This window comes from Sarcophilus harrisii, chromosome 1 (assembly GCF_902635505.1).
Source record: "Sarcophilus harrisii chromosome 1, mSarHar1.11, whole genome shotgun sequence".
NCBI classification, from domain to species: Eukaryota; Metazoa; Chordata; class Mammalia; order Dasyuromorphia; family Dasyuridae; genus Sarcophilus; species Sarcophilus harrisii.
The window spans coordinates 621,620,929-621,647,860 of record NC_045426.1 but is presented as its reverse complement, the minus strand read 5'-3'; the positions used below and the strand labels follow the sequence as shown (position 1 = coordinate 621,647,860).

The 26,932-nt window shown below is 32.9% G+C and overlaps 1 protein-coding gene across 3 annotated transcripts in view; it reads right to left on the bottom strand.

The window, feature by feature from the left end:
• EFR3A (EFR3 homolog A) overlaps positions 1-26,932 on the bottom strand; it is a 136,486-nt gene that overhangs the window by 51,752 nt on the left and 57,802 nt on the right. For all 3 annotated transcript variants that reach the window (XM_031947206.1, XM_031947207.1, XM_031947208.1), the window contains 5 exons: positions 16,072-16,209; positions 7,722-7,800; positions 5,698-5,833; positions 2,700-2,864; positions 909-1,023 (listed from right to left, as the gene is read on the bottom strand). In XM_031947206.1, coding sequence (XP_031803066.1) covers positions 909-1,023; positions 2,700-2,864; positions 5,698-5,833; positions 7,722-7,800; positions 16,072-16,209 — 633 coding nt within the window. The remainder of the gene's footprint in view (positions 1-908; positions 1,024-2,699; positions 2,865-5,697; positions 5,834-7,721; positions 7,801-16,071; positions 16,210-26,932) is intronic.

Genomic DNA, 26,932 nt, shown 5'->3' with positions numbered 1-26,932 from the left:
ACATTTTCATATGCTTCTCAAGATCAAATAAAATGGAAAGATTGTTGGCTTTGCAGTTAGATGACAGAGGTTTTCAAAGCATGGTTCTTCTACTAATTGCCATTGTGACAGTATCTATCCTCAGCAGTAAAATAGAAGCATTGCTCTTTGATATAATGATAAATATACAATACAATGTTTCTAAACAAAATTTTTATTGTCATACAATGTCCATTATACATAATGTAATCTATTCGCTTATGAGTTCAACCTACAGAAGTATATTTGCTCATATACAGAAAAAGGCTTGACTCAAGATTTAAAAAGAAAAAAAAAAATTTTTGCTCTAAAGAAAAAAATCATTCAAATTCAAAAACAAAAAACAAAATCAACTTAAGTGATCCTAGCCAAGTAATAAATTTCTTAGGCCCCCATGCTCTTTAGATAATTAAGTCACAAAAGAGACACTGATCTGTATTAGCAGAGAGAACACAAAGACAAATGATATAAAAAACAGACCAAAAGTAACTACAAATTGATTTTTAGGTACTCATTCTACATATTAACTAAGCAACGTAACTGGTAGGCATAATAAAGATGACATATAGTTGTGATTAGAAATTTGCTTTCTTTTTTTTCTTCTTAGTAGTTTTATTTAATGGTTTTACCTTTTTATAAGAAAATTCTTGTGAAGCAAGAGTAATCTATAAATGTTTATATTGTAAAATACAAAAAAATTTGAAGTATACAAATAGAAAGTTGATTAACTGATTAAAAATTAAAACTTATTTTAAAATAAAATTTTACAAAATTGATGTAGTCTGTTACACAAATATGAAAACTACTTTTCCTTCTACTTTTACTTTAGAAGGACATCAATCTAAAATTAAGTTCAAATTAAAAGTATGAAAAAACAGAAAGTAACAAACCCGAGCTGACTGGTATCCAGAGTATGTGTGGTAGTTCCAAAAACGGGTACTTTTCCCATAATAAACATCATGATCTCTGATCTCTGATAATCTGGTAAATTACTTCCAAAAAACCCTATAAAATATTTTTAATTTAATAGAAAAGAATTTTTATAATTTCCCAAAGTATATAAAACTGTAAATTATTAAAAATTTTCAACATTCCAAAATATTTTTGTACTACTATTTAAAAGATGAATAAATCAAATGTTTTCTCAACTTCATTCATTATTAAATAATATATATGACTATTATAGCTGTCTATATAATCTGCTTCAAAATCACATTTAGACTAGTCAACTCAATAATATTCAAATGAATATTAAAGTGCTTTATATATAAAAAGGCATTTTCCTAGGAAGTTGAGGTATTTTTAAAAAAGAGGGTTTCCTTTAATAAGAATTTAAAAGCTATACTTTGTAAACTTTGTACATAGTTTGTACTGACCTATGTGTATGCTATAGCCCCAGACTATAAACTACTTGAGGGCAGGGGATCGTTTGTTTCATCTTTCTCTGTATACACTTGTTGGTGATCTCATCTTCCATGGCTTAAATATCATCTCTATGAAAATAATGCTTGTTAACTCTGTAAATGAGTACTACATATGTGCTAGGCATGATACAAAGAGATGAAGGTACAATGAGAGGCAAAAATAGTCCCTGCTCTTTGAGAACTCACTTCTAGTAGGGAAAATGACTTGCAAACATTTTGTATACATGTGACTAAGACAAAATTAACTGAAGGGAATCTCCAATTTATGCTATATATCTTGTTAGAATACAGTTATTTGCATTTTGTTTTCCATGACAGACTTTAAAATCTTTACACTATGAATTCTTTGAGAGCAAGGATTTTATTTTGCCTTTTTTCCTTGTATCCTACACATTTAGCATTGTACCTAGAATATAGTGGATACTTAATAAATGTTTACAGACTGCTTTAAGACCTCCAATGAACCCACAACTTCCTGAGACATCCTATTTTATTTTCAAATGACTATTAAAAATGCTTTTAAATTTCTTTTCTTTGAAAATTTTATCTAGTATCTCCAGTACAAAGACCCAGGATTAAACTAATTCCCTATTTCAATCAAATGCCCTTTAAAATATTTGAAGATAGCTATCATACATATATCCCTTTCCCCTTTGTGATTCTATATTTGTAGGAAATAACCGTAATTTACTGACATTTCCTAGAACCATCAATTTTTAATATTATTAGATATCCATGAATCAAAACTTACATTTCTGGTGGGTTCAAACAATGACAGAATCAAAATACCTATATTATTCTTAAAGTTAATTCAGCTTTTGGGAGATAATGTAAAGGAGAAAGTAAGAAAAAAATAAAAGCTTAGTAAATTTTTCTTCTTTTTTAATTAAATATTATAAGTGGCTTGCTATTTTGTGTGTATATATATACATATATAATCTGAGTATGCATAATATTTCAGAATTGGTATAAATAATCTAATATAGCAACAAATGTTTAGTAGACTATGCTACAGGAATATATAAGGCTCTGTTATCATATACTGATAATTAGGAACTCAAGCTCATTCAATTGAAAAAAAAAATCATGGCTCATATATAGTCCCTAGCAAATTTACTCATTCTCCTAGCAATCTGGAAACAGTTTTTAAAAGTTCAGCCTTTCTAATGAAAATATTTCTTAAGTTTTATGCCTAAGTTAAAAACTTAATTGTAAGGCTTTTTTGGAAAATACTATTTGAAAGTAAAGATCACTTACCTATTGTTTGAATAATAGCATTCTGGACAATCTTCTCATCATTATCTTTGGTGCTTGTGCTTACAGTGACACTGCCCATAGAGCCTCGTCTTTCACCAGCTTCAAATTCAACACTGAGACGCAAATGCTTCAGTAAGGTGTTAAATACTTCCAATACTGTAGGGCCTGTAAAGCAACATGTATAAGAATAGATGTTCTTTTCCAATATTAGAATCTTTAAAAATTAGAACATTTTGTTGGCAATAGAAACACAAAAATGAGTTACTTCCTTTCCTTAAGAGACCTACATTTTGCTAGAGTAAGAGTTTTTATCTTTCTCTGTATCATGGACTCCTTAAGCAATATGAATAAGTCTAGGGACAATCCCCTTGTCAGGAGTGTATTTTTAAAACATAAAATACATAGTATTACAAAGGAAACCAATTATTCTGAAACACAAAAACAAAAATCATATTCATGGAATCCAGTGTGGTAAAGGAATATAATACATTCACAGATAAGTAAATAAATACATAAATAAAATACACAATGATAACAAAATACCATAAACATTTATTAAGAGCACAGTGTTCTGCCAGATATTGCATTAAGTGCTAGAAATGCAAAAAGATAGAAAGTTTCCTTCAAGGTGCTTATAAGAGAGAAAAGCTGTTGGCAAATGAAGAAATAACTGGGATTTTGAACTCTCTGTAAATAGAAACTATGGCAGAAGCTTTGTTTCTCTGCCTTCCAGTCCTCAAATTAAGAAGACAAAAACAAACGAGGGTACTAAAGAGGTGTGAGTAGCAAAGCTGAAATAATATCCAGGATGATAAATTTCCTGGTCACAAGATTATCCTGGGGTGGAGGTGAGGAAATAGAGTAGGGGAGTAAAGAGGGGAGTTATGGTGAAGATGATGACAAAGTGAAACCAAAATGAATAGCTGATGGAATTTGACATGGGAATATATTTATTATATAAGAGGAGGAGACAAGAAATCTACCACTCAGGCATTTATTAAGTGTCTGTTTCAGTCAAGATACTATGATAAACATAGGATATACAAAGAAAAAAAATTTAAAGTCTTCAAACTCAAATGTTTACATTCTATAAGAAAAATAATGTGCACATATATAGATATACAAAATACATAAAAAGTAAAATTTTTAAAAATTTAGGAGAGAGGGATTAATACCTAGTGGCACTTTGAAGTAGTAGACTAGGGATTTTAAGATGCAAAGATAGAATAAATTCTCAGTTTGATGAATAGTCAGTAGAGATGTAGATAAAGAACAGCAAGATCAATTCAGGGTAGTAAGATAAACCCAAGCCAGCATATCAAAGACTTTATTGGAAAAAATGGAAGTTTTCTCATACACGAAAATTATTTCTGTGCATTTGCATTCCTATCTCTTTTTTTGTTTCTTTGGTGAGAGTTATCACTCTATATTCAAATTTTTCTGTTCTGACAATTTTCCTACTCTGCAAGCTATAAATTCTGCTTTCCAAATTGTTTCTTTCAAATTATTCAGAAACATCTTGCTGTTTTCAAAATTCTCTTGGGAATATACAGGATCCTCTGCCTCATTAGGTGTTTAATTTTCCTATGTTTTGCAATATTTATTCACAAATACCTGAGATCTTTTTTCTGATCTAGAAGACATTTTCCCGTCTGTTATTAATATCTCCCTTGTTTTATCTGTTTATGTTAAAGGTCTCTGAATTTTCTTTCTTCTTAGAGCTTTGATAATTTCAGTCCTTTTTTCCATCCCTGCCCCTCCCCCCCAAACATACTCAATTTCTGATTCCTTCTTTGATGGAAGTTTCACTGAGCAATGGATTTCAAAGTTATTTAAACCTTTTTATACAACGAGCAATTTATGGTTCACTAGCCTACTTCTCTGACCAAGCAAAGAATGAGACAGCATTGGCCCCAGCTGGATGCTAGGATCTTTGCCTCAAGATTAATGGAGTTTGACATGTATCCTGACCCACATCCCGCTTTTCTCTATTTTCTGGCTAAGCTTTCTAACACAGAAGGTTACCTATAACTCCTGACTTTTAGCACAGTCTAAGTAAATTTCTGGAAATTAGATCTCTGCAGCACTGGGAAGAAGGAATGGAGCAATTAGAATATCTTAGTTCTGTTGCAAGGGCATAGGTCAGCTTGTGCTGAACTGCTGAGAAACATGAAAGAAGACAAAGTCCTTTGTGAGTATGTGAACTGTTACTGATTAGCCCTGCCTGTTGTTAGTTCATCAGTTTTTTACCCTGTTTGGTTCTTGGTGTTCTGACAAGCTGAAATTGTTTCTCTCTGAGACATAATTTCTACTTTAGAGTTTGAGAGGTTGTGAATATGGTTTAAAAAAAAAAAATCTAACCTTCCATATTGCTGGTCATTTGACCAAAAAGCTCCAACAATCCTTTTTTATCATTAGTTACTTAGGTTAGAAACAGGAAGGACATCTGTGACAATTATAATTTTTAATTTCCAAAGTCCCTTGATTTTAACAAATTCGCATGCATATTCCTTCCTCTTGCATTGATTCTTTACTTTCTGGTCTCACTTTTCATGTTAGGTCAAACTCTCCTTATGAACCCTGAATTATTATGAGTTTGTTTCCCTATATTAATGTCGTTTATATATGGGTAAATACATTTTATACATGTGTTTGCGTGTCTGAGTATATGTGGGCATATATGCATGTCAGTTTAAGTATTTTATAAATTTATTTATATATACACTTATCTCTGTTCTTAACTGCTTAGGGCAGATGGAGCAGATAAAAGGAATAGAGTAAAAAGTACACAGCAGAGAACAAACGAATAAACTACAAAGAAGCATAAAAAGAAGCATGAATATCATCTTTTCTGTTATTATTTATGTTTTCTTGAAATGGAAATTTATTGTTATGTATTTTGAATCCTCCCTGATGTTCCACTGGGCACATGACAATGTTTTTAAAAAAAGAAAAAAGAAAAAGATTATACTAAGTATTTTTTTTTTTTGTTACTTACCTATAGATCCTTTAGCAGCAATGGCAACTGCTTCTAATAGAACCTGGATAATCCCTGCCCGAACACGTGGAGAATCTTTTTTTCGAGCATCAAGATGTCCTAGAGTCTCTTGGATCACATGGTGAGAATACTGTGCCTAATAAAAATGAAAAAATATTGGACATGTAAAAGACAATTTTCTCTTTTATCCTATAAAAAATCACTTAACCTCATATCAAGGGAATTTATTTTAAAAAATTAATTTAAACACTTTTCTATTTATTATAATCTTCAAGAAATAGTAAAAAATTTTAATTTATCACATGGAATATTGAAATCACGCTCATGTTAATTATATTTGGCTCTAAGATACAATTAAATTTTATGTGTCAACATTATTCAAATACTGTCTACCTTTCAAGAAAAGTGGATAATATATTAAACATAATTTAATACTATGGTTTGGGGAAATTAAAACTATATAAATTTAAGAATTCATATCATAAAAAAGGCTAAGTGGCATAGAGGATAGCATGCTAGAAATGGAGTCAGAAAGAGCTGGATAGAGTTCCCATTTCTAGCACTTAAGCATTATGACCTTGAATGAATCATCTAATCTAAACTTCAGTTTCCTCAAGTGTAAAATGAGAATATTAACTGTAGTATCTATATCATAAGAATCAAATAAACATAAAACATTATATAAAGGTAAATTATGTTACATCACACAAAGCAATCAATATAAAAAATTTTAAAGTGAATATAATAGACAAGAAGCTACATGATACAATAGAAAAGGCATAGGATTTGCAATCAGAGGAGAGGAATCTGAATCCCAGATCTGACATATTTACTAAGGGTGCCTAGGTGAATGGCTGTCAACAAACCATGAATGAAATCTGGATTGAGGTCAACAGCATAGGATTAAAGTCTACATGTTCTTCAAAAGATAATTATTATAGTATTTAATCAACCAAATTAAGCTTGGGATGAGAGCCATCCAATAATTTGTGATATGTATAGGAGTACCTTGCGGGGTGGGAAGGGCCGGGAGGGGAAGGAATTGCTTCAATGTTTTACTTTTTCTGGCATAACCTTTTTCTAAGGCTCAATTCCAGAAATATAGTTAAGCCCCTGCTGCTGCATAGAGAACTCTGGCAGAGCAAACAAAGGGCATTGATAATGTTTGTTCCAAGGAGCTTACGCTTTTATCCAATTTCATCCTGACAAGTGTTTGTTAATTTTCCCAATCCTAACATAATAATGAAGACATTTGGCATTTATAAAGAGTCTTTAAGGTTTACAAAGACCTTTATCCAAAATTACTTCCTTGGATCCTCATACCAGCTGGGTCAAATATATAAGAAAATTATCAAGCATCTTTTTGAATGATGGGACAAGGAAAGTCCACAAAGGCTAAATGGCATACCCTAGAACACAGGGTTGATAAGTGACAGCAACCACCACACAAAGCTCAGCCGAGGCCCATCCATGATGACTTACGTAACTAGGGACTCTATTATGTGTGTCTACTGTTTTAGTCAATAAGATTTTTAGTATTCCCCAGTCACAGTCACCCATCTCTTCAAAGAGAGAGGGAGGATGCATTCTTACATCTTTTCTTTAGGGGTAATATGTTTTTTTTTTCTCCTTTTTCCCCCTCTGTTATAGAGAATTGCTCTAAAGATGAGGGAAAGGAAGGATACATTAAGAAATATAAGTGATATAAAATGAAAGATATCAATAAGAATTCATTTAAAATGCTATGGAGTTACAAAAATGCTTATTTTATAAATCAGAAATGACTGCCATATGATTAACTTATATGGTAGTCTCTCCAAAAATGGGTTGCAAGTTTGATAAGTGACATGGAAAATAAAGCAAAAGCTAGTAATCAAACAAATATAACAATAAATATCCTACTCAGGGTATTCAGTGTAATTTTAACCTGCTCTATGTTGAGTTTTCTTTGCTGAAAAAACAAATGAAATTTATTCAGAACTAATGTTACTTAGCAATTATACTAAAGCAGCTTTAAACCTTACCTGAATGGAATACATTATAATTTTGAAGCAGTGAACTGCAAATTCATTGGGATCCCACAGGTTATGATTATCTAAATGTCTATAAGCAAAAAAAAATGCAGTTCAGCATGACAAAGTCTCACAAATGGCTTTGATGAAGAATACACAGCAGTTAAAGTACAAGACTACATTTACTGACAATCAGCCTTTAAGAAAAAAGGCAAGCAACCAAAGAAAACAAAGTCTATATCCCTTCTCTCCTGAGTCCTGCCCCACCTCTACCTTCAAATAAAAAAACAGTGCACTTTAAAAAGAAAAAAAAAAAACCCTAACTTACCAAAATGATTCACTTATATGGAACACTGTAATCCCCAAAATGCTACAGAATGATACTACTCTATTGTAAAATTCAATATATTTAAGCTTTTTTTTTCTTCAAACAGCTACATAGCTTAGGATATTTAAGAATAATGTTGTCATTCCCAATATAAATAATTTTTACATTTCATATGCATGTGTGGAAAATATGTGAACAAGTATCATTTGAAATTTTTTTTTCCAATCTCTCTTCTTTGATTTTTCAAGTCTTTTCAAGAACTCCTTTTCTACTTGGGACCATTTGATGTTACTTACTGAAAAAAAGAGTGACTTTTTTAGTTCCATTACTAACTTCCTCTAAATATTAACTCAGGTCTTCACTATCCCCATAATACCTATATACGGTTGGATTTTTCTTTGCTTAAATTTTTTTGGTTGTTTTATTTTTTAGAAATTATTAGTGTAATCAAGTGCTAGTCCCAAGGTAATGGGGGCATAAAGTCCCAAGTATAAGGTCCTACTTTCTGAGGTCTGTGACAACTGACTCAGGAAACAGATACATAAAATTATTGGACTACCTGAAAGCCATAATCAAAAAAAGGCTCTAGATATCATCTTTCAAAAAAAAAAAACCCAAAAAAAAAACCCTATCCCTGATATCCTAGAAACAGAAGATAAAATAAAAATTGAAAGAATCTACCAATTACTTCCCTGAAAGAGATCCCCAAATGAAAATTCCCAGGAATGTTATAGCCAAATTTCTGAACTGCCAGATCAAGGAGAAAATACTTCAAACAGCCAGAAACAATTCAAGTAACAAGGAAACACCATAGGGATTACACAGGATTTAACAGTTTCTTCATGAAAAAATTAAAAATCTTAAAATATTTTCCAGAAGGCAAAGGAGCTAGAATTACTGCAAAGAATCACCTACCTAGCAAAACTGGTTATATTCTTCCAGTAGGAAAAAGTACATTCAATTAAAGTAGAGGATTTTAAGCATTCCTGATAAAAAGACCAGAGATGAATAAAAAAAATCTGATCTTCAAATATAAGACTCAAGAACATAAAAAGGTAACAGAAAAAGAGAAAAAATAAGGGATTCAATAAGGTTAAAATGTTTCCATTGCCACACAGGAAAATACAATTGTAACTCTTAAAAATCTTTATCACTATTATAGCAGTTAGAAATATACATAGACGATGTATACTAAGATTGACTAAGATGGGATGATATCCAAAATAAAAAAAAATAGAGTGAGAAAGAGAACTCCAATGGGAAATGAGGAAAGGAAGAGTTAGAATGGCATAAAGTATCTTAAATGAATAGATGCAAAAGAGCTATTACAGTAGACAGGCAAACAGGGAGAGAAGGATGAAAAAAGAGAGAGAAGCATTCAAGCAATGCTTGAACCTTACTTTCATTGGAACTAGCTCAAACAGGAAATAAGGCATTTAAAAAAAAAAACTAGTTTACCTTATAGTAAAGTAGGAGAAAAGGGGAAAAAGAGTAGTTGAGGAGACTGGGACTGATGGAAGGGAAGGTAGATTAGAATAGGTAATGGTCAGAAACAAAACATGAGAGAGGGAAGGAAGAGAGGGAAAGAGAGACAGAAACAAAGATAAACAGGGGGGAAAAAAGGATGGAGGGAAATATATACTAATAATAACTGTTAATGTAAAAGGGATAAATTCTTTTATAAAACAGATATAGATGGCAGAATAAATTCAAAACCAGAATACTACAATGTGTGGTTTACAAGAAACATATATTAAGCACCCACACAAAGTAAATACTCTATTTCACTGAAGAACAAAAAAGGGGAGGGGGTAATAATTGTGATCACAGACAAAGCAAAAGCAAAAGTAGGTTTATTTAAAAGAGATAAGGAAAAATACTGTCTTGCCATGAAGTATGGTTACCCATTCCACATCGCGATTTTCCCCATTGTGTTTTCAATGACATGCATTGGCTGACATGTATTGGTATAAGTTATCAAATGGGAATTTGGGGGGAGTTTTGTGAAAACCACAGAAGACATGTAAAGGCCAGTGAAAGAAAAAGAAAAAGTTTAGAAATCCATAAAGATATAAAATATACATAGAATATTGCATAATATCAAACCAAATTTTACAAAAAAAGTACTATAAATACCCCATAAAAGAAAAAAATAGCCGACTTCTCTAGTAAAGAGAAAGGCAAAAAATTTCACATGTCTTTTTCCAGATTTCAGGAGTGTCATGCCTCTAACCCACATGTTGCAGAAAGGATAAGTGTAATATCAAAACTACACATAGAGGTATATATTGTATACCTCTATAGCACCTAAATTTTAAAAATTCAAGTGAGTTTTAGTAAGAATAGAAAATAAAACCATATTGGGGGAGGGAAGAAGAAAACTTCAACTTTCCTCTGTGAAAGCTAGATAAATGCAACAAAAAATAAAGAAATTAAAAAGGTGAAAAGAATTTTAGAAAAGCTACATATGATAAACCTCTGAAGAAAACTGAATAGGAACAGACAGGAATATATCTTTTCTCAATGGCTTGTCCCACTTATACAAAAACTGACTATGTATTATAGCATAAAATAGAAATAATATAAAAGCTTCACAATCAAATAAGAAAAGCAGAATGTTAAAAGCACATTTTCAGATTATAATGCAATTAATATTATGTTCAATAAAGAACTGTGGAAAGACATTAAAAGTTAATTGGAAACTAAATAAGCTAATCTTAAAGAATTATAAAGTTAAAGAACAAAACAAAGAAACACTCAATAATTTCATTAAAGAGAAGGTAACATACCAAAATTTGAGAGACAGCCAGAAAAGGAAAATTATGTCTCTAAATACTTATGTCAAATAAAACGGAGAAATAATAAATCACTGAATGGGGCATACACTAAAAAAAACTAGAAAAAGAACAAATTAAAAACCCTCAATTAAATGCCAAATTGGAAAGTCCAAAATTCAAAAGAGATTGATAAAACTCAAACTAAGACACTGAATAAAAACAAGAGCTGGTTTTGTGGAAGGAAAAGAAAACAACATTAAAATAGCTAAATCATTGGTTAATTTCATTTTAGGGAAAAAAAAAAAAAAGAACAGAACCAAATTACCAGTATCAAAGATGAAATGATTTTACTACCAATGAAGAGAAAATTAAAGTAATTAAAAGGTATTTTGCCCAGTTATGTGCCAATAAATTGGGCAATATAAGTGTAATGGATTCAATATGTCATGGATTGGCATAAGAAATTAAATGGGAATTTGGGAGCAGTTTTGTAAATATCACAGATGTCATGTGAATGTCTACAAAAAAGTACATGAATAAAAGGAAATAGAATAAATACTTAAATAATCTCATTTTAGGGGAAACCAAAAACAAAACCAACTGAACAAGCCATCAATGAATTCTCCAAGAAAAAAAATTCTCCAGGGCCAAATAAATCCACAAGAAAATTCTACAAAATATTTAACAAATAACCCCAATACTATATAAATTATTTGGAAAAACTGGTGAAAAAGTCCAATTTTTAAAATAATACAAACATGATACTGATACCTAGGCTATCATGAGAAAAAACTAAGAAAGCTATAGACCATTTTTTCTAATAAATACTGATACAAAAATATTAAATACACTATTAGGAAGGAGATTACAGCAACCTATCTCAAGGATCATCTACAATGACAAGGCTACATTTATACAAGGAAAACAGGGCTAGATCAATATTAAAAACTCTTAGCATAACTGACCATGTCAAGGCCATATTAACAGAAATCATATGATTATGTCAAAAGATGCAGAAAAAGATTCTGACAAAATACAACACTCCTTCCTATTTAAAAAAAAAAAAAAAAAGAGTAACAAGACAGAAGATTCTTGGAAGATGATGGAGTAGGTCGGAAAATTCCAAGACTACAGAGCCCTTCCAACAAACAATACCAAATAACACTTCAGGGTAGAAAGTAGAAGAACAGCAAAGAAAAATAGGGCAGAACAATAGTTGTCATGGGACAACCAGCAAAAATCCAGAGGAAAATATTAGGGCAGAGATATGGTCCCCTTGAAGTATAAATATCTCCACTCTAGTTCCTCTGAAAAATCATGTGGTGAGTCAAAGGGTAGCTCCCCTGACATGTAGCCTGGGGCCCAGCTACAAGAATTTTCACCTCCAGATAGTGTGGCAAGTCCTGTGTCTGAGTTGGGGAAGACTCTGCTGATTAAGGATGCCAGGCACAGCTGAGATGTGGCCCTGTGAGTCCAGAAGCAGTGAGGCAAGGAAGCATCTGGCTAGAGAAGAGGGAAGTTCTTGGTTTCAGTTCCAGGCCAGAGAGCTGGAGGGCTAAAGGAGGACATGAGTTAAGAGGCACCATACCTCACACTTCAGGACCTACTAAAACTCAGTTATACTAATACCCTGCTATAAATTTTTTTTAATAAAAAAAAGCAGGCAGGAGAAAGAACCCAAACATATGTAAACTTATTACAAGAATAGAGAAGACTTGGGGTTTATCTTCAGAGGTTACTTAAGTGGAAAAAAAAAAAAAATCCCTTCCTACCCTGAATAGTAATGTCAAATGATTAACTGTCCAAAAAAAGTCTTAGAACTCAAAAAAAGATTTTAAAAATCAGATGAAATAGACTGAAGAAAATTTTAAAAAAGAAAAAACAAGATTATGAAAATAAAGTCAACTAACTATAAAAAGAGATCAAGAATATTAGAGAAGAAAATGACTCCTTGCAAACTAGGATTGAGCAAAGTGAAGCCAACAAAATTATAAAAGACCAAGAAATAATAAAACAAAATGTAAAGAAAGAAAAAATAGAGAATGTAAGTTGTCTCATAAGAAAATCAACAAATCTTGAAGAACAAATCAAGAAAGATAACATAAGAATAATTGTACTACCTGAAAGCTATGATCAAAAGAAGAATTTTGATACAAGAAATAATTAAGAAAATTGTCCTGAAGTGTTATAATGAGAGGAAAGTAGAAAAAAAAAAATCCACCAATCATCATCTGAAAGAGATCCTATGAGGAAAATCTACAGGAATATTATGGTCAAATTCTGTAATTTCCAGGTCAAGGAGAAAATTATAAGCAAGAAAAAAAAAAAGAATACAGTGACACTACAATTAGAATTCTAAAACACAGGAATACTATACATTGAAGACCATAAAAACTGGGTCGTGGCCAAAAATACTGTGCCCAGCAAAGTAAAGCATAATATGAGCAACAACAACAACAAGACATTCAATGAAATGCTAGACTTTCAGGATTTTGTTGCAAAAAGATTTAAACTTGATAGAAAATCTGGGACTGGCTAAGAAATATAGTGCTACATCTGTAGCAAATGTGATCATTACTAACTCAAAGACCCAAGCTTTTGGGAGAACTCTCTATTTGACAAAAACTGCTTTAAAAAAAAATAGAAAAACTATGAAAGAAAATAGGCATAAACCAAAATTTATACCATATACCAAGGTAAGGAATAATGGGTAGTACATGGTTTAGACATAAATGGTGATACCAAAAACAAATCAGGGGAGTATAGAAGAGTTTAACTACCAAATCTATAAAGAAGGGAAGAATTTATGACCAAACAAGAGATAGAGAACATGATGAGATATAAAATGGTTAATTTTGACTATTTTAAAATTAAAAGTTTTTCACAAACAAAATCAGTACAACCAAAATTAAAAGAAAAGTAGATGAAAGTTGATGACTATTACTTTAAAATACATTTTGAGATCTGGTCAAACTAAGGCCACTTTCCTTCACTTTTGTTTTTCATTAAATCCCTTGACACTGTTCATTTTTTGTTCTTCAAGGTGAATTTTGCTATTACTTTTTTTTTCTAACTCTATAAAACACTTTGCTGGTAGTTTGATTAGTATGACAGTGAACAAGTAGATTAATGTAGGTAGGTGGCATTGTCATTTTTTGTCTTATTGGCTCAGTCTGCCCATGATATTTTTTCCAATTGTTTAGATGTTACTTTATTTGTATAAGAAGTGCTTTGTAATTGTATTCATATAGTTCTTGGATTTGTCTTATTTAACAGATAGACTTCCAAGCATTTATAGTGTCAATAGTTATTTTAATAGTTTCTCCTTTGGTTAAGCCTATTTAGCGTTAACTTTGAGATCATGATAACTACTCCTTATTTTTTTCTTTTTACATAATAAATTCTACTCCTGGTCTTTATTTTATATTTTTGTGTATCTCTTTATTTCCTATCCCTCCTGATTCCTCTATTTAAATGTCTACTTGCTATCTCCCCTCCAAGGATCTCTCCTTACCCTCTTTAACCTACCTACCCTTTATTCTCTTCCCTTTACTCTGTCCCTTTTTATCACATTCCCATTAATCTAGACAATCTTCTATACCCTCTCCCTTATACTATTACCTTACCCTCTTATTTCTTTATACATTTAGAAAACTTTTATTCCCTTCTAAATGTATACCTCTAAAAATCCCTCCCCTTATCCTCTTCCCTATTCCTATATCCTTACCTTCTTAATTGTCTCTGAATTTAAAAGATCTTTACACCCTTCTAAATATATATATATATATATATATATATATATATATGTGTGTGTGTGTGTGTGTGTGTGTATGTATGTATCGTTCCCTCTTTAATCTATTCCCAATGAGAGTGGTATTCTAAAGCTACCAGCCCTTCTCCATCTAATTCCTCTGTTTCATACATGATTTTCTTTTTTAGAATGAAATCATAGTCCTTTTTTTTTTTTTTTGCTGAGGCAATTGGGGTTAAGTGACTTGCCCAGGGTCACACAGCTAGGAAATGTTAAGTGTCTGAGACCACATTTGAACTCAGGTCCTCCTGACTTCAGGACTGGTGTTCTATCCACTGAGCACCTAGCTGCCCTACCCCAAATATTCTTTCAAATTACCCAATTACTGATAATCTTAGACATGCAGATTACACTTTCATATATAAAACAATAGAAGGTTACATTATTAACTTTGCCTAGATTACTTTATCCATGAACTTAGCTGAGTAGAGACCATGAGATCTCATTATATGCAAATCTCCAAAAGAACAAAACAAAACAAACAAACAAACAAAAAACAATACCAACTGTGAGTATTGGGAAACCAGAAACATTACTCAAGGCAATTAAATTTAATTTATCAGGGAATAAGTAAAATATAACTGAGCTAAGTCAAAAGGGATATAAAACTGCATATCTTTCGACCAAGCAAAACTACTACTAAATCTGAATCCCAAATACATAAAAAACCCCCAAAAGGGAAATATTTACATTTTTATATATGTCAAGTAAAGTACTTAATGAGCTACTTGATAATAAACACCTTACTCATTTATCTCAATGGTCCCTGAGAAAGATTATTCATCATTGAATTAGGGGACTCTGTATGAGAAATAATTCATTGAACCACCCTTCTCTATTTTAATCAGTATTGACCAAATTGATATATTCTATAGGGGTAGTGATTATAAGTTCTATATATTAGGTCCCAAAGCTATGAGCTATAGAGTTCACCAGCTTAATTGAAGGAAGCTAACTAGAGGCCCTCCATGCTCATTTTTCCTTCTCTTAGTGACCAAGTCCAATGTGATGGAAGTGACGAAACTATTTGGAAAGTTCTCAATTTATTTTCACACTTCTGAACTATTCTCCCTTGGCCAAAACAAGCAGGGGACCAACTAACTTATGAACATTAAATCTGTGGAGATGCCCCATGCTTCCCTTAACAGTCTCCCTCTTGATATGTTACTTTGCCCCTCAAAAAGTAAGACCTATTAAGCAACGAGCTTCTATGTTTCTTTCACTCTGCCTCTTTTGCCAGCTCAGATATCAAGTGTTACAAAGACAAGGCCTTAGAAGGCCAAAGACAAGGTATTTATGAAGATCTGAGAACCACTTCTGTGGAGGGGACCATGGACCTTCTAACAAAGTATCATTGGCTCAAAGCTCAACTCAGTCTCTTTTTATCATGGATTGGAAAATTTTAATCCCCACATCAGAAAGCAACAACAATAAAACACAACTTACGCAAAAACTGGTCGAACAGCGTTACTCATGTTCCCATATGTTGCTCGACCCAGTAATTCTCTAAAACAGTTTTCAGCCAACACAGCAGGATTTTCTTCTTTATCACCTTCTGAAGGAGAAGAAGGAGGGCCAATTCGACTGATAAAAAGCAAACAGGAAATGAATTAAAGACTCTTCATCATCATTTTCTGCTATCTCAAGTATAATGCAAGTACAGACAAGCCTCTTTACTTATGGCTTCCATATAGTCATTTAACCTACTCACTAAAATGTATTTGTAACCCCAAAAGCAACATTCACAGAACTTTCAGTGATCATTCACTGACATATTCAATGCAACAAAAAATGAGTCACCCAACATTCCCATTCCAATTTGAACTTTGGTTTGTTTCAACTATCATACTGTTAAAAAAAAAAAAAAATTAATCATTTGCATGAATTTCTGAGTCCCAAGTTTTTCATATTGTTGTGCTTTTTCCGATGATTTTACTATTTAAAATGATCCCCAAATACAGTGCTGAAGTGCTCTCTAGTATTCCTAAGCACAAGAAGACTATCATGTACCTTACAGAAAAAAAATCAACTCATACATGAGTTAAAATGCTACTGGTCACAAGTTTAATGTTAATTAATCAATACAATAGTATATTCAGAAAAAGGTAAATTCTTCATTATGTATGTGAGGCCACTCTAGAAGGTGCTAAGGACTTTCAAGGAACCTATCGTTGTACTTCCTCTGGGAGAAATAGTTCAGTATTTGCTGAGTGTTCATTTTAACTTTATAGAATATACTACCACAAATGAAGAGAATCAACTATATCTTTTAAGTAGAAATATATCAAAGGGCTAGATGCAAAAACATCTGTCTACTACGAGAAAGCAATTTTATTTTGCATCAGTTTTCATGGTCAAAATGTTAATTTGACTAAAAAGGACAGAAAAAAAAATAGCTAAGAGGGAGTTGATATCCATGAGAAGTCAAGAGAGATAAGTAAACTCCTACTACACCTTAAAGAAGTCAAATCACGCAGACCAAAAAAGAAATGGCAGATGTGATTGCTGAAATCACACATAGTAAGTGATCTTTAAGGGGTAGAGAAAGTACTATAAAAGTAGATATAGGCAAAAAATACCAGTATTGATAAAAAAGGAATAAAACAATGAGCTTCACTTTAATTACTCCAAAAATTCCAAAATAAATGAAAAAGATAATTAGCAAATAACTAGAAAAGAAAGTGAGAACCCCCCCCCCCCCAAATCAGCATGTCTTCAAAAACAAAAAGAGGGTCACAAAAGACCTATAAGTATCTATTATGTATAGGAAGCGTTAATGGGGTACATTACTCCAAAAAGGAAAAGATATAAGCTTATAACATAGATAATTTAATTCCACAGAGGAGGAAAAAGACTTTTATAGTCTGAGAATAGAGCAATCTCAAGCATTTTCAATGAAAAGTCCAGAGCTGAGGAGGAATACTAAAATTAAAGAGTGAGTAACTAATAAAGGCAAACGATTTGAGCACTTGGAAGGAGCTATTAGATAAGTAATAGTAATTATAATATAAATAGCATTTACATAGTACTTTAAGGATTGCATGTACTTTTAAAATATCTTATTTTATTCCTATAGCAATCCTAGGTGGTAGACACTATTATTATCTCCATTTTATAAATAAGGGAAACTTAGGCAGAGGTAAAGTGACTGGTAATCACAGACCTAGGTAAGTTTCTGAGGTAGGATTTTAACTCAGATCTTCCCAATACCAGATAGTTCTGATGATCCAGCAATAGGTCTCTGCTAGCACACATAATAAGTTAGAAAACCACAAATTAAACCATTTGTATTTTTATTTACTTTGTTAAACATTTTCCAAATACATTTTAATCTGGCTGGCTACACATAGATATCTTTATCCTACATATGGTATAGAAGAAACAAGTGTCCTTTTAGAACCGTATACCCTCAAAGGTATTTATTAAGGGTATTAAATAAGTTGAGAAAATTGGGGAAGGGGTAGAAGGAATACATTAGTGTTTCAAACAGAGGAAGAAAAAAGTAGAACTTGCTTTTCTCATAATTAAGATATATGAAAAGCAAATACATAAATATACAGAAAGGCATTGGGGAAAACAGGCATCATATGAGTTTCACTTATATTCTTAAAAGGACAAAGGACATACACACACAGTTTGAGAGAATATTAATAGTAGAAACACAAAAGGGTAGAGATTGGTGGGGGAATTAGGGATAGAGGAGGGAGGGAGAGAAAGAAAAGAAAGGAGGGATGGAGGGAGTGAGGAAAGGAGGCAGGTGGGTAATCATCAAGATTACTATAAGAATGTAATGGAATATTATTATGCCATAAGAAATGAAAGATTCTATTTCAGAGAATTCTGTTTCTGTATGAAATGATGAAAAGTAAAATTAGCTGAATCAGAACAACAATATATGCAGGGATAGCAAAATTACAAAGAAAAATAATTTATCATCAATGTAATTCCCTAACATGTTTCTAGAAGACTTACTAAAGTATATTACCAATCTCCTAACAATTCAGAACTAAGACTCAAGGTAGAGAGGAAGAAACATACATTTTTTAGACTTGACCTTTGTAGAGATTTGTTTTGCTTGACTATGCTTATTTTTTTTAAGGGATATGTTATTTTTCTGCTCATTAGCTTTTAGTTGGAGGAAATAACAGCAATATTAACAAGAAAGCATTACCAGACTATTGGAATCGACCTGAATCACCTCATTGTTGAAAAGAGACCAGTCCATCACAGTTGATCATCACATAATCTTGCTGTAACTGTGTACAATGTTCTCTTGGTTCTACTCACTTCACTTAGCATCAGTCCATATAAGTCTCTCCAGGCCTTTCTGAGATCAGCCTGCTGATCATTTCTTATAGAACAATAATATTCCATTATATTCATATACCATATAAATTCAGAATTTTAAAAAATTGAATTCTAAAATAGAATTGATATACTTGTCCATAAAGATATTAAAATTAGATACACCTCAATATTTTTTAAAAAATCTTAATACATAATTATTAATATGGATTATATATCTAATACAATTATGGAGTAACAAACAAAAAGTCTGAATCTCATATGTTCAGCATAGAAGATCAGAAATGCCCTTCAGAAAAATCTCTCTGCAGATGGGAACCCTTTCTTTTGACTGGAGAGTGGAGGCCTTCTCCCATAACTTCATTTAAAGAAGCCCCAATCAGCCAGCCCTTCATTTCCTACCAAGCTAGACTTCTCTTAACCTTTTTCTTCTTCTTTTGTGTGTGTGTGTGTGTGTGTGTGTGTGTGTGTGCAGCAACTGGAGTTAAATGACTTGCCCAGGGTCACACAGCTAGTAAATGTTAAGTGTCTGAGGTGGGATTTGTTCAGACTCAGGTCCTCCTAAATTCAAGACCAGTACTCTATTAACTGCCAAAGATTCTTTGCCTCAGTTTCTACCTAGTTTTAATCACTGAATAGGTGCGGCCTCAGTCAAACCAAGACCTGTCAAAGACTTTACAAAGGCCCAGATCTCCCATTTCATTCAGGGCCATCCCCAGTCATCCTGATCTGTATCTGGCCATTGGATCCAGATGGCTCTGAAGGGGAAAGTGAAGTAGGTGACCTTGCCCAGGCTTCCCTCACTGAAATCCAATTCCCTTGCATGTTATTGTTATCACCTCCCTGATGCTACTTCTTCAATTATACACAGTAAAAACATTGTGGGATGGTCAATTACGATAGATTAGTTCTTAGCAAGGCAAAGATCCAAGAGAATTCCAAGACTCAAGATAGAAAATGCTGACCTCATAAAGAGAAAGAATGTAATAGTTTGAATGCAGACAAAATCATACTATTTTCCCTTTTTTGTGGATTTTCCTTTTTTTTTCAGGATGTGATTAGTAAAAATAAAATGTTTAACATGGCTGCATGTGTAGAACCTTTATCAGATTGTTTAGGGCATGGGAGGGGAAGAATTCAAAAGTTTATAGAGAATGAAAGTTGGAAACAATATTTACATGTAATCAAAAAAAGTAAAATACTATTGACTTAAAAAAAAAGATAAAACTTCTTCACATCAGTTCTGGCATTCATAACTACTTGGTATATAGTAAGTATTAAATAAAGGCTTATTCAAAGACTACTGACACATGACAGACAATGAAGCCCAGAAGAATCATACCAAAGACAAGGAAAATTTATCGTTAAAATTAGTTGGCTGTATACAACCACCAAGTAGCAACAAACGAATCCCTTTTAGAATGTTAGTGCCCTCAAAAGGGTATTAAAGGAAATTAAAAAAAAAAGAAAATTTGGGCAAAAGAAAGACAAATTGATATAATGAAGAAGGAAGAAAAGGGTGGGGCTTGCCATTTCTCAAAATTGAGAGATATAAAAAGAAAATATTTAAACATAAAGAAAAGGATTTGGGGAGGGGGAAAAGTCATCAGATGAGTTTGGCTTATATTTTTTAAAGAAGCAAAGGACAAAAAAAAAAAAAAAGAAGAAGAAGCAGCAGCAAAGGACATATACTGTCGTGCCACAGTTCTCTTTTAATGTCCTGACTCAGTTTCCCTAATTGTCCCATTTAGTTACTCTGCCTCAGGTTATAACTATTCCCTCTTAATGTTTGATAGGATAAAGGTCTTATATCTAAGACCTTAGGCTATACTTATTCCCTCTTAATGTTTGATGGGATAAAGGTCTTTATCCTTTTTAGACATCATTAGAATATCAGGAGCCTCTCCAGTACCTCCCATTATGTCATCCTGGGTGCCCCCCCCCATTAGGTCATCCCATCCAGGTACCTCCCCCATTATGTCATTATTCTTGTAACCCTATAAAAGAATCTTGTATCTGACATTCACGGTTTGATTCTTTGATTCTTGGAGACGATAGTCTCATTCAGCCCTGGGACCAAACCATGGATCCATTTGGTCCCAGTAAATCTCTCCCTTTTAAATAAATTATTAAATTGTTCTCTAATCGCTATCTTACTCGATTTCTCCAGCATTACAATGCTAAAAAGGATTTGTGAAATGGAAATAATATTTCCACTTCACCTCCTTCATAAAGTTGTAGGAATCAAATAAGATACTAAATATATATCCCTCTGTACCTATAAATATATAAATTTTAACTATTATTATTATTTTAATCAAGCACCAAAGCATCAATAACTAATTAGTTTTTCAGGTGTTTATTTAGCACTGAGTATTTTTTCAGCATCATTTTATGTGATGTTGAAGGATAATAAAAGAATCACAAACTGATTATTATTAACCCTGAAAATGAACTGCAGGTAACAACGCAGGTATAAGTAATGAACACAAATTATACACATTGTTTGTGAAAGACACAATGAAGTGAAAACTTTTGACTTTAATTAAGTAATACAAATAAATGAAAAGAAAAATCTGTTGAATCATTTTACGTATTGTCAATCTAAAATCATATATGAGTGTATGAGTATAAAGTTTTCTGCTACCAGTTCTTATTTATATAGTTCTTAAAAATCTTATAATTCAGGTCATTAATTATTATTGATTTTTCTGGGTATTATGGCATATATTATGTTATAAAAGAATAATCATTTATGAAACACTTATAAGCACTAAGAAATCAGTTTTGTTCTTTATCAATATATCTAACTTGCTAGATTATGAATCAAACAGAATCAATTATAGTAGATGTTAGAAAAACAGTTTTCAAATGGATTAAAAGTAAAACATTAAAAATATGGAGAAGAATCTATAAGATCAATTAAGTATTATTTAATTATTAAATTATATGTGTGGGGAGGCTTTCCAGAAAGTAAAAAGGTTAAAAACTTACCATCTTTATAAAATCTCTCATTTTTCTATTCAGATAGCCAAGAGTTCAAGGAAAGAAAAAAATAAAGGGGGGGAGGGGAGGCAGAGCCAAGATGACAGAGAGTACACACACATCTACCTAAGCTCTTCCTTGCCCTCAGACTCCTTTCATGAACCAGCCTTGAAATTAGTGTTTGACTGAAAAACAACACAAATATTGGGAGCACAATTCAATACTGACAGAAGATATCCTCAAAACTCGCCAGAAAAAGTCTGTTTTTCCTTGCAGACGGGGACAATTAGACAATTTTCAGGAAATCATCAAAGAGAACTGCCCAGATGTTATAGAAACAGAGGGTAAAATAGACATTGAAAGAATTCATCGATCACCTACTGAAAGAGATCCTAAAATCAAAACACCAAAAAATATTGTGGCTAAATTCCAGAACTATCAGACCAAGGAAAAAATACTACAAACAACTAGGAAAAAAAAAAAAATTCGAACACAGAGGATTCACAGAAAGAATTACTCAGGATCTAGATTAGACTAGGCACAGACCTCAAGCAGGCAGTGAGAGCACAGAAGGCAGCTGATGCTGAATAGACCCGAGGGATTTGGGGTATGGTCTCAGCTGGTGGAAAATTCGAAGGGAGAACTTTACTCAGTGTGAGCTACTTTACCCTGGCAGCAAGCCAGTAGATCAGCAGAGAAGCTATAAACACAAAGGGTAAACACATAAACCCATAACACTGAGGTCTCTTGGGACCTGACCACATCCACCCAATACCCAGATTGACTCAGCACGCTCTCAGAGTCTCAGAGAGCAGCCACTGTGAAGATGCAACACAGCCATTGCTGTCCCACTACTGCTTCACTGCTACTTCCTGTTGTCTGTAGAGGAAGTCTTAACACCACACTGCCCAAAAAGCAGACTGCACTTTTTTTTTGTTTGTTTTCTGTTTCTTTTTTGTCAAAATGAGTAAAAAAGTTAAAGCAAGCTTTAACTACAGATTCAGATACAGACTCTATATGGATAGAGAGCAGACTTCAAACCCTGAAGAGACTAAAAACAGAGTATGTCCAGATGAATCCTCAAGGGGTATATGATCTGGTCCCCACCACACAAGACTCTCATAGAAGAAATTAAAAAGTATAAAGGGCTGAAACTCTTAAAAGGTGTGATTGAATCAGACAACCAAGCACTTAAGATTGATTACCTATTCCACAATGACTCTATTAGGATGTTTGGAAAAATGGCCCTTCTCACCATAGGTGCTTATTCAATGTTTGTTGTAGACAGATAATGGTAGGCAAGGATTAGAGGGTGGGGTGAAACCAAGCCAGACTTCACTTTGCAGCAGGAAAAGGAGAAGAGAAGTTGGGGACAAGCCTGTGGCAATTTGTCTGCCTTCTTCAATTCTCCCCCTAAAGACCAAGGACATTTACCTATCCTAATTCTGGCTGTTCCTGAAGCCTCCAAGGGAGCTGGCCTGGACTTTACAAAAAAAAAAAGCTATTACAAGAGAGCTAGAAGAAAAAATGGGGAAAGGAAAGGGAAGCTTGCCAAGAGGGTTTGGATAAGTCATCCTACTCATTAAAAGATACAGTGGATAAAGAAATCAACTGCCTGAAAAACAGAATTAGTGAATCGGAAAAAGAAAATAGCTCTCTAAAAAATAAAATTGGTGAAATGGAAAAAAATTCCATAGAACAAAACAACTTATTTAAAAACTCAATTGGACAATTAGAAAAAGAAATTTTTAAAAGTATATGACGAAAATAATTCATTAAAAATCAGAATTGAACAAATGGAAATGAATGACTTGAGGGGACAACAAGAATCAGTCAAGCAAAACCAAAAAAATTTTGAAAAATGTTAAATACCTACTTGGGAAAACAACAGACCTGAAAAATAGATCTAGGAGACAAAAATCTAAGGATTATTGGACTTCCTGAAAATTATAATTTAAAAAAGAGCCTAGACACTATTTTTCAGGAAATCATCCAAGAGAACTGCCCAGATGTTATAGAAACAGAGGGTAAAATAGACATTGAAAGAATTCACTGATCACCTACTTTCTGAAAGAGATCCCAAAATCCAAATTCCAAGAAATATTGTAACTAAATTCCAGAACTATCAGACCAAGGGAAAAATACTATGCTTGTAGTTAGAAAAAAAAAAAAAATTCAAATACAGAAGATCCATAAAAAGGATTACTCAGGATCTAGCAGTATCCACATTAAAGGATCGAAGGGCCTGGAATCTCATATTCCGAAAGGCTAAGGAACTTGGTATGCAGCCAAGAATAACTTACCCAAACAAAACAAGCGTTTTTTCCCAGAGAAGAAGATGGACATTCAATGAAATAGGTGAATTTCTGACAAAAAAAATGGAACTAAACAAAAAGTTTGATCTCCAAATATAGGAGAAACATAAAAAGCTAAAAAGAAATCTTGGAAACTATATTTCTGTTATAAATATACATAAACAATTCATGTATAATTTGGTTTTACTGTTATAATATAAAAAAGAAGCTAGAGGTGGAAAGGAAATTGTATCAGAAAAAGGGTAAATTGGAGGTATTACATCTCCCAAAAAGGCAAAGGAAAGCTATTATATATGAGGGAAAGAGGGGGGATGAACATAGTGTGTATCTTACTCTCATCAGAATTGGCTTAAAGAGAAAAATATCAGATATATTTAATTTACAGAAAAACTTCTCCACCCTATTTAAAAGTGGAAGGAGAAAAGAGAAGGACTAAGCTAAGTAGAAGGGAATACAGAAATTGTGAGGAAAAGGGGTAAGAAAAGGGGAGGAACTCTAAGATAAGGGAGGGATCCTAAAAAGAGAGGGCTGTGTGAGGCAAGTGGTGCTGACAAGTTTAATACTGGGGAGGAAGGTAAGGGGGAAGGAAAGGAGAAAAGAATAAGCAGGAGTTAACAAGATGGTAAGAAATACAGAATTAGTAATTTTAACCCATAAAGCAGAAGCGGATAGCAGACTGGAATAAAAGCCAGAATCCTACTACAATGTTGTTTACAGGAAACACACCTGAAGCAGGGAGATACATACAGTGTAAAGGTAAAAGGTTGGAGCAGATCTACTATGCCTCAGGTGAAGTAAAAAAAGCAAGGGTAGCCATCCTGATCTCAGATCAAGCAAAAGCAAAAATTGATCTAATTAAAAGAGATAAGGAAGGGCACTATATCTTGCTAAAGGGTAGCAAAGATAGATATTATATTATAAATTGTGGTATATGAATGTTATGGAATATTATTATTCTATAAGAAATGATCAGCAGGATGAATACAGAGAGGCTTGGAGAGACTTACATGAACTGATACTAAGTGAAATGAGTACAACCAAGAGATCATTATACACTTCAACCATCGTACTATATGAAGATATATTCTGATGGAAGTGGCTATCTTGGACAATGATAAGATCCAATTCAGTTCCAATTGATCAATGATGGACAGAACCAGCTACACCCAGAGAAAGAACACTGGGAAATGAATGTGGACTATTTGTATTTTTGTTTTTCTTCCCAGATTATTTTTGCCTTTCTGAGTCTGATTTTTCTTGTGCAACAAGAGAACTGCATGGATAGGTATACATATGTTGTATTTATGATATGCTTTAACATGTTTAACATGTATGAGACTGCCTGCCATCTAGAGAAGTGGGTGGAGGGAGGGAAGGGAAAGTTGGAACAAAAGTGAATGCAAGGGACAATGTTGAAAAATTACCCATGCATACGTTTTTATTCAGGAAAAAAAAAGAGGAAAATAATTCATCTGTGCAAAAATATTTATAGTTCTTTTAGGGGTAGCGAAGAACTGAAAACTAAGAGGATGCCAATCAATTAGAGAATGGCAAAACAAAGTATGGGAAATAAACATAATATTATTGTGCCATAAAAAATGATGAAATATAAAAAAAAGAAGAGTAAAGGACCCACATGTTCAAAAATGTTTGTAGCGGCCCTATTTGTAATGGCAAGGAACTGGAAATTGAATAGATGCCCATCAGTTAAGGCAGGGGTCCTCAAATTTTTTAAATAGGGGGCCAGTACACTGTCCCTCAGACTGTTGGAGGGCCGGACTACAGTAAAAACAAAAACTTTGTTTTGTGGGCCTTTAAATAAGGAAACTTCATGGCCCTGGGTGAGGGGGATAAATGTTCTCAGCTGCTGCATCTGGCCCACGGGCTGTAGTTTGAGGACTCCTGAGTTAAGGAATGGCTGAATAGAAAATGGTATGTGATTTAATAGAATATTATTGTTCTGTAAGAAATGATAAGCAGGCTGACTTCAGAACAAATGCTGAATGAAGTGAGCAGAACTGAGAAAACATTGTATACAGCAACACTAAAATTATGCAATGATCAAATATGTTGGACTTGGCTCTTTTCAGCAATGAAGTGATTCAAGGCAATTCCAACAGACTTTATGTCTGAGCTATCCACATCCAGAGAGAGAACTATGGAGACTGAATATGGATCGAAGTATATTACCTTTACCATTTTTTGTTGTTGTTTGTTTGCTTTATTTTCTTTTTCTTTCTCTTGTTTTTTTTTTCTTTTAGAACTGATTTTTCTTGTGCCTCATGACAAATATGAAAATATATTAAGAAGAATTGCACATATTTAACCTATATTGGTTTGTTTATTGTTTAGGAGAAGGGGTATTGGGAGAGGGAGGGCGAAAATTTTGGAACACAAGGTATTGCAAAGGTGAATACTGAAAACTATCTTTGCATATATTTGGAAAAATAAGTGTACTTTTTTTTAATGAAAAGAAATGATGAAATGGATGATTTCAGAGAAATCTGGGAAAACTTATATGAACTGATGTGGAATGAAGTAAGCAAAACCAGAATGATTAATAAGATTACAAAAATGAATTGGGAAAGACTTAAGAACTCTAATCAAACCAAAACAAACAGTCAATAGGTCTAATGATGACTATCCATCACCTTACAGAAAGAAAATGAACTATGCAGAATAAGATAATCATAATTTGATAT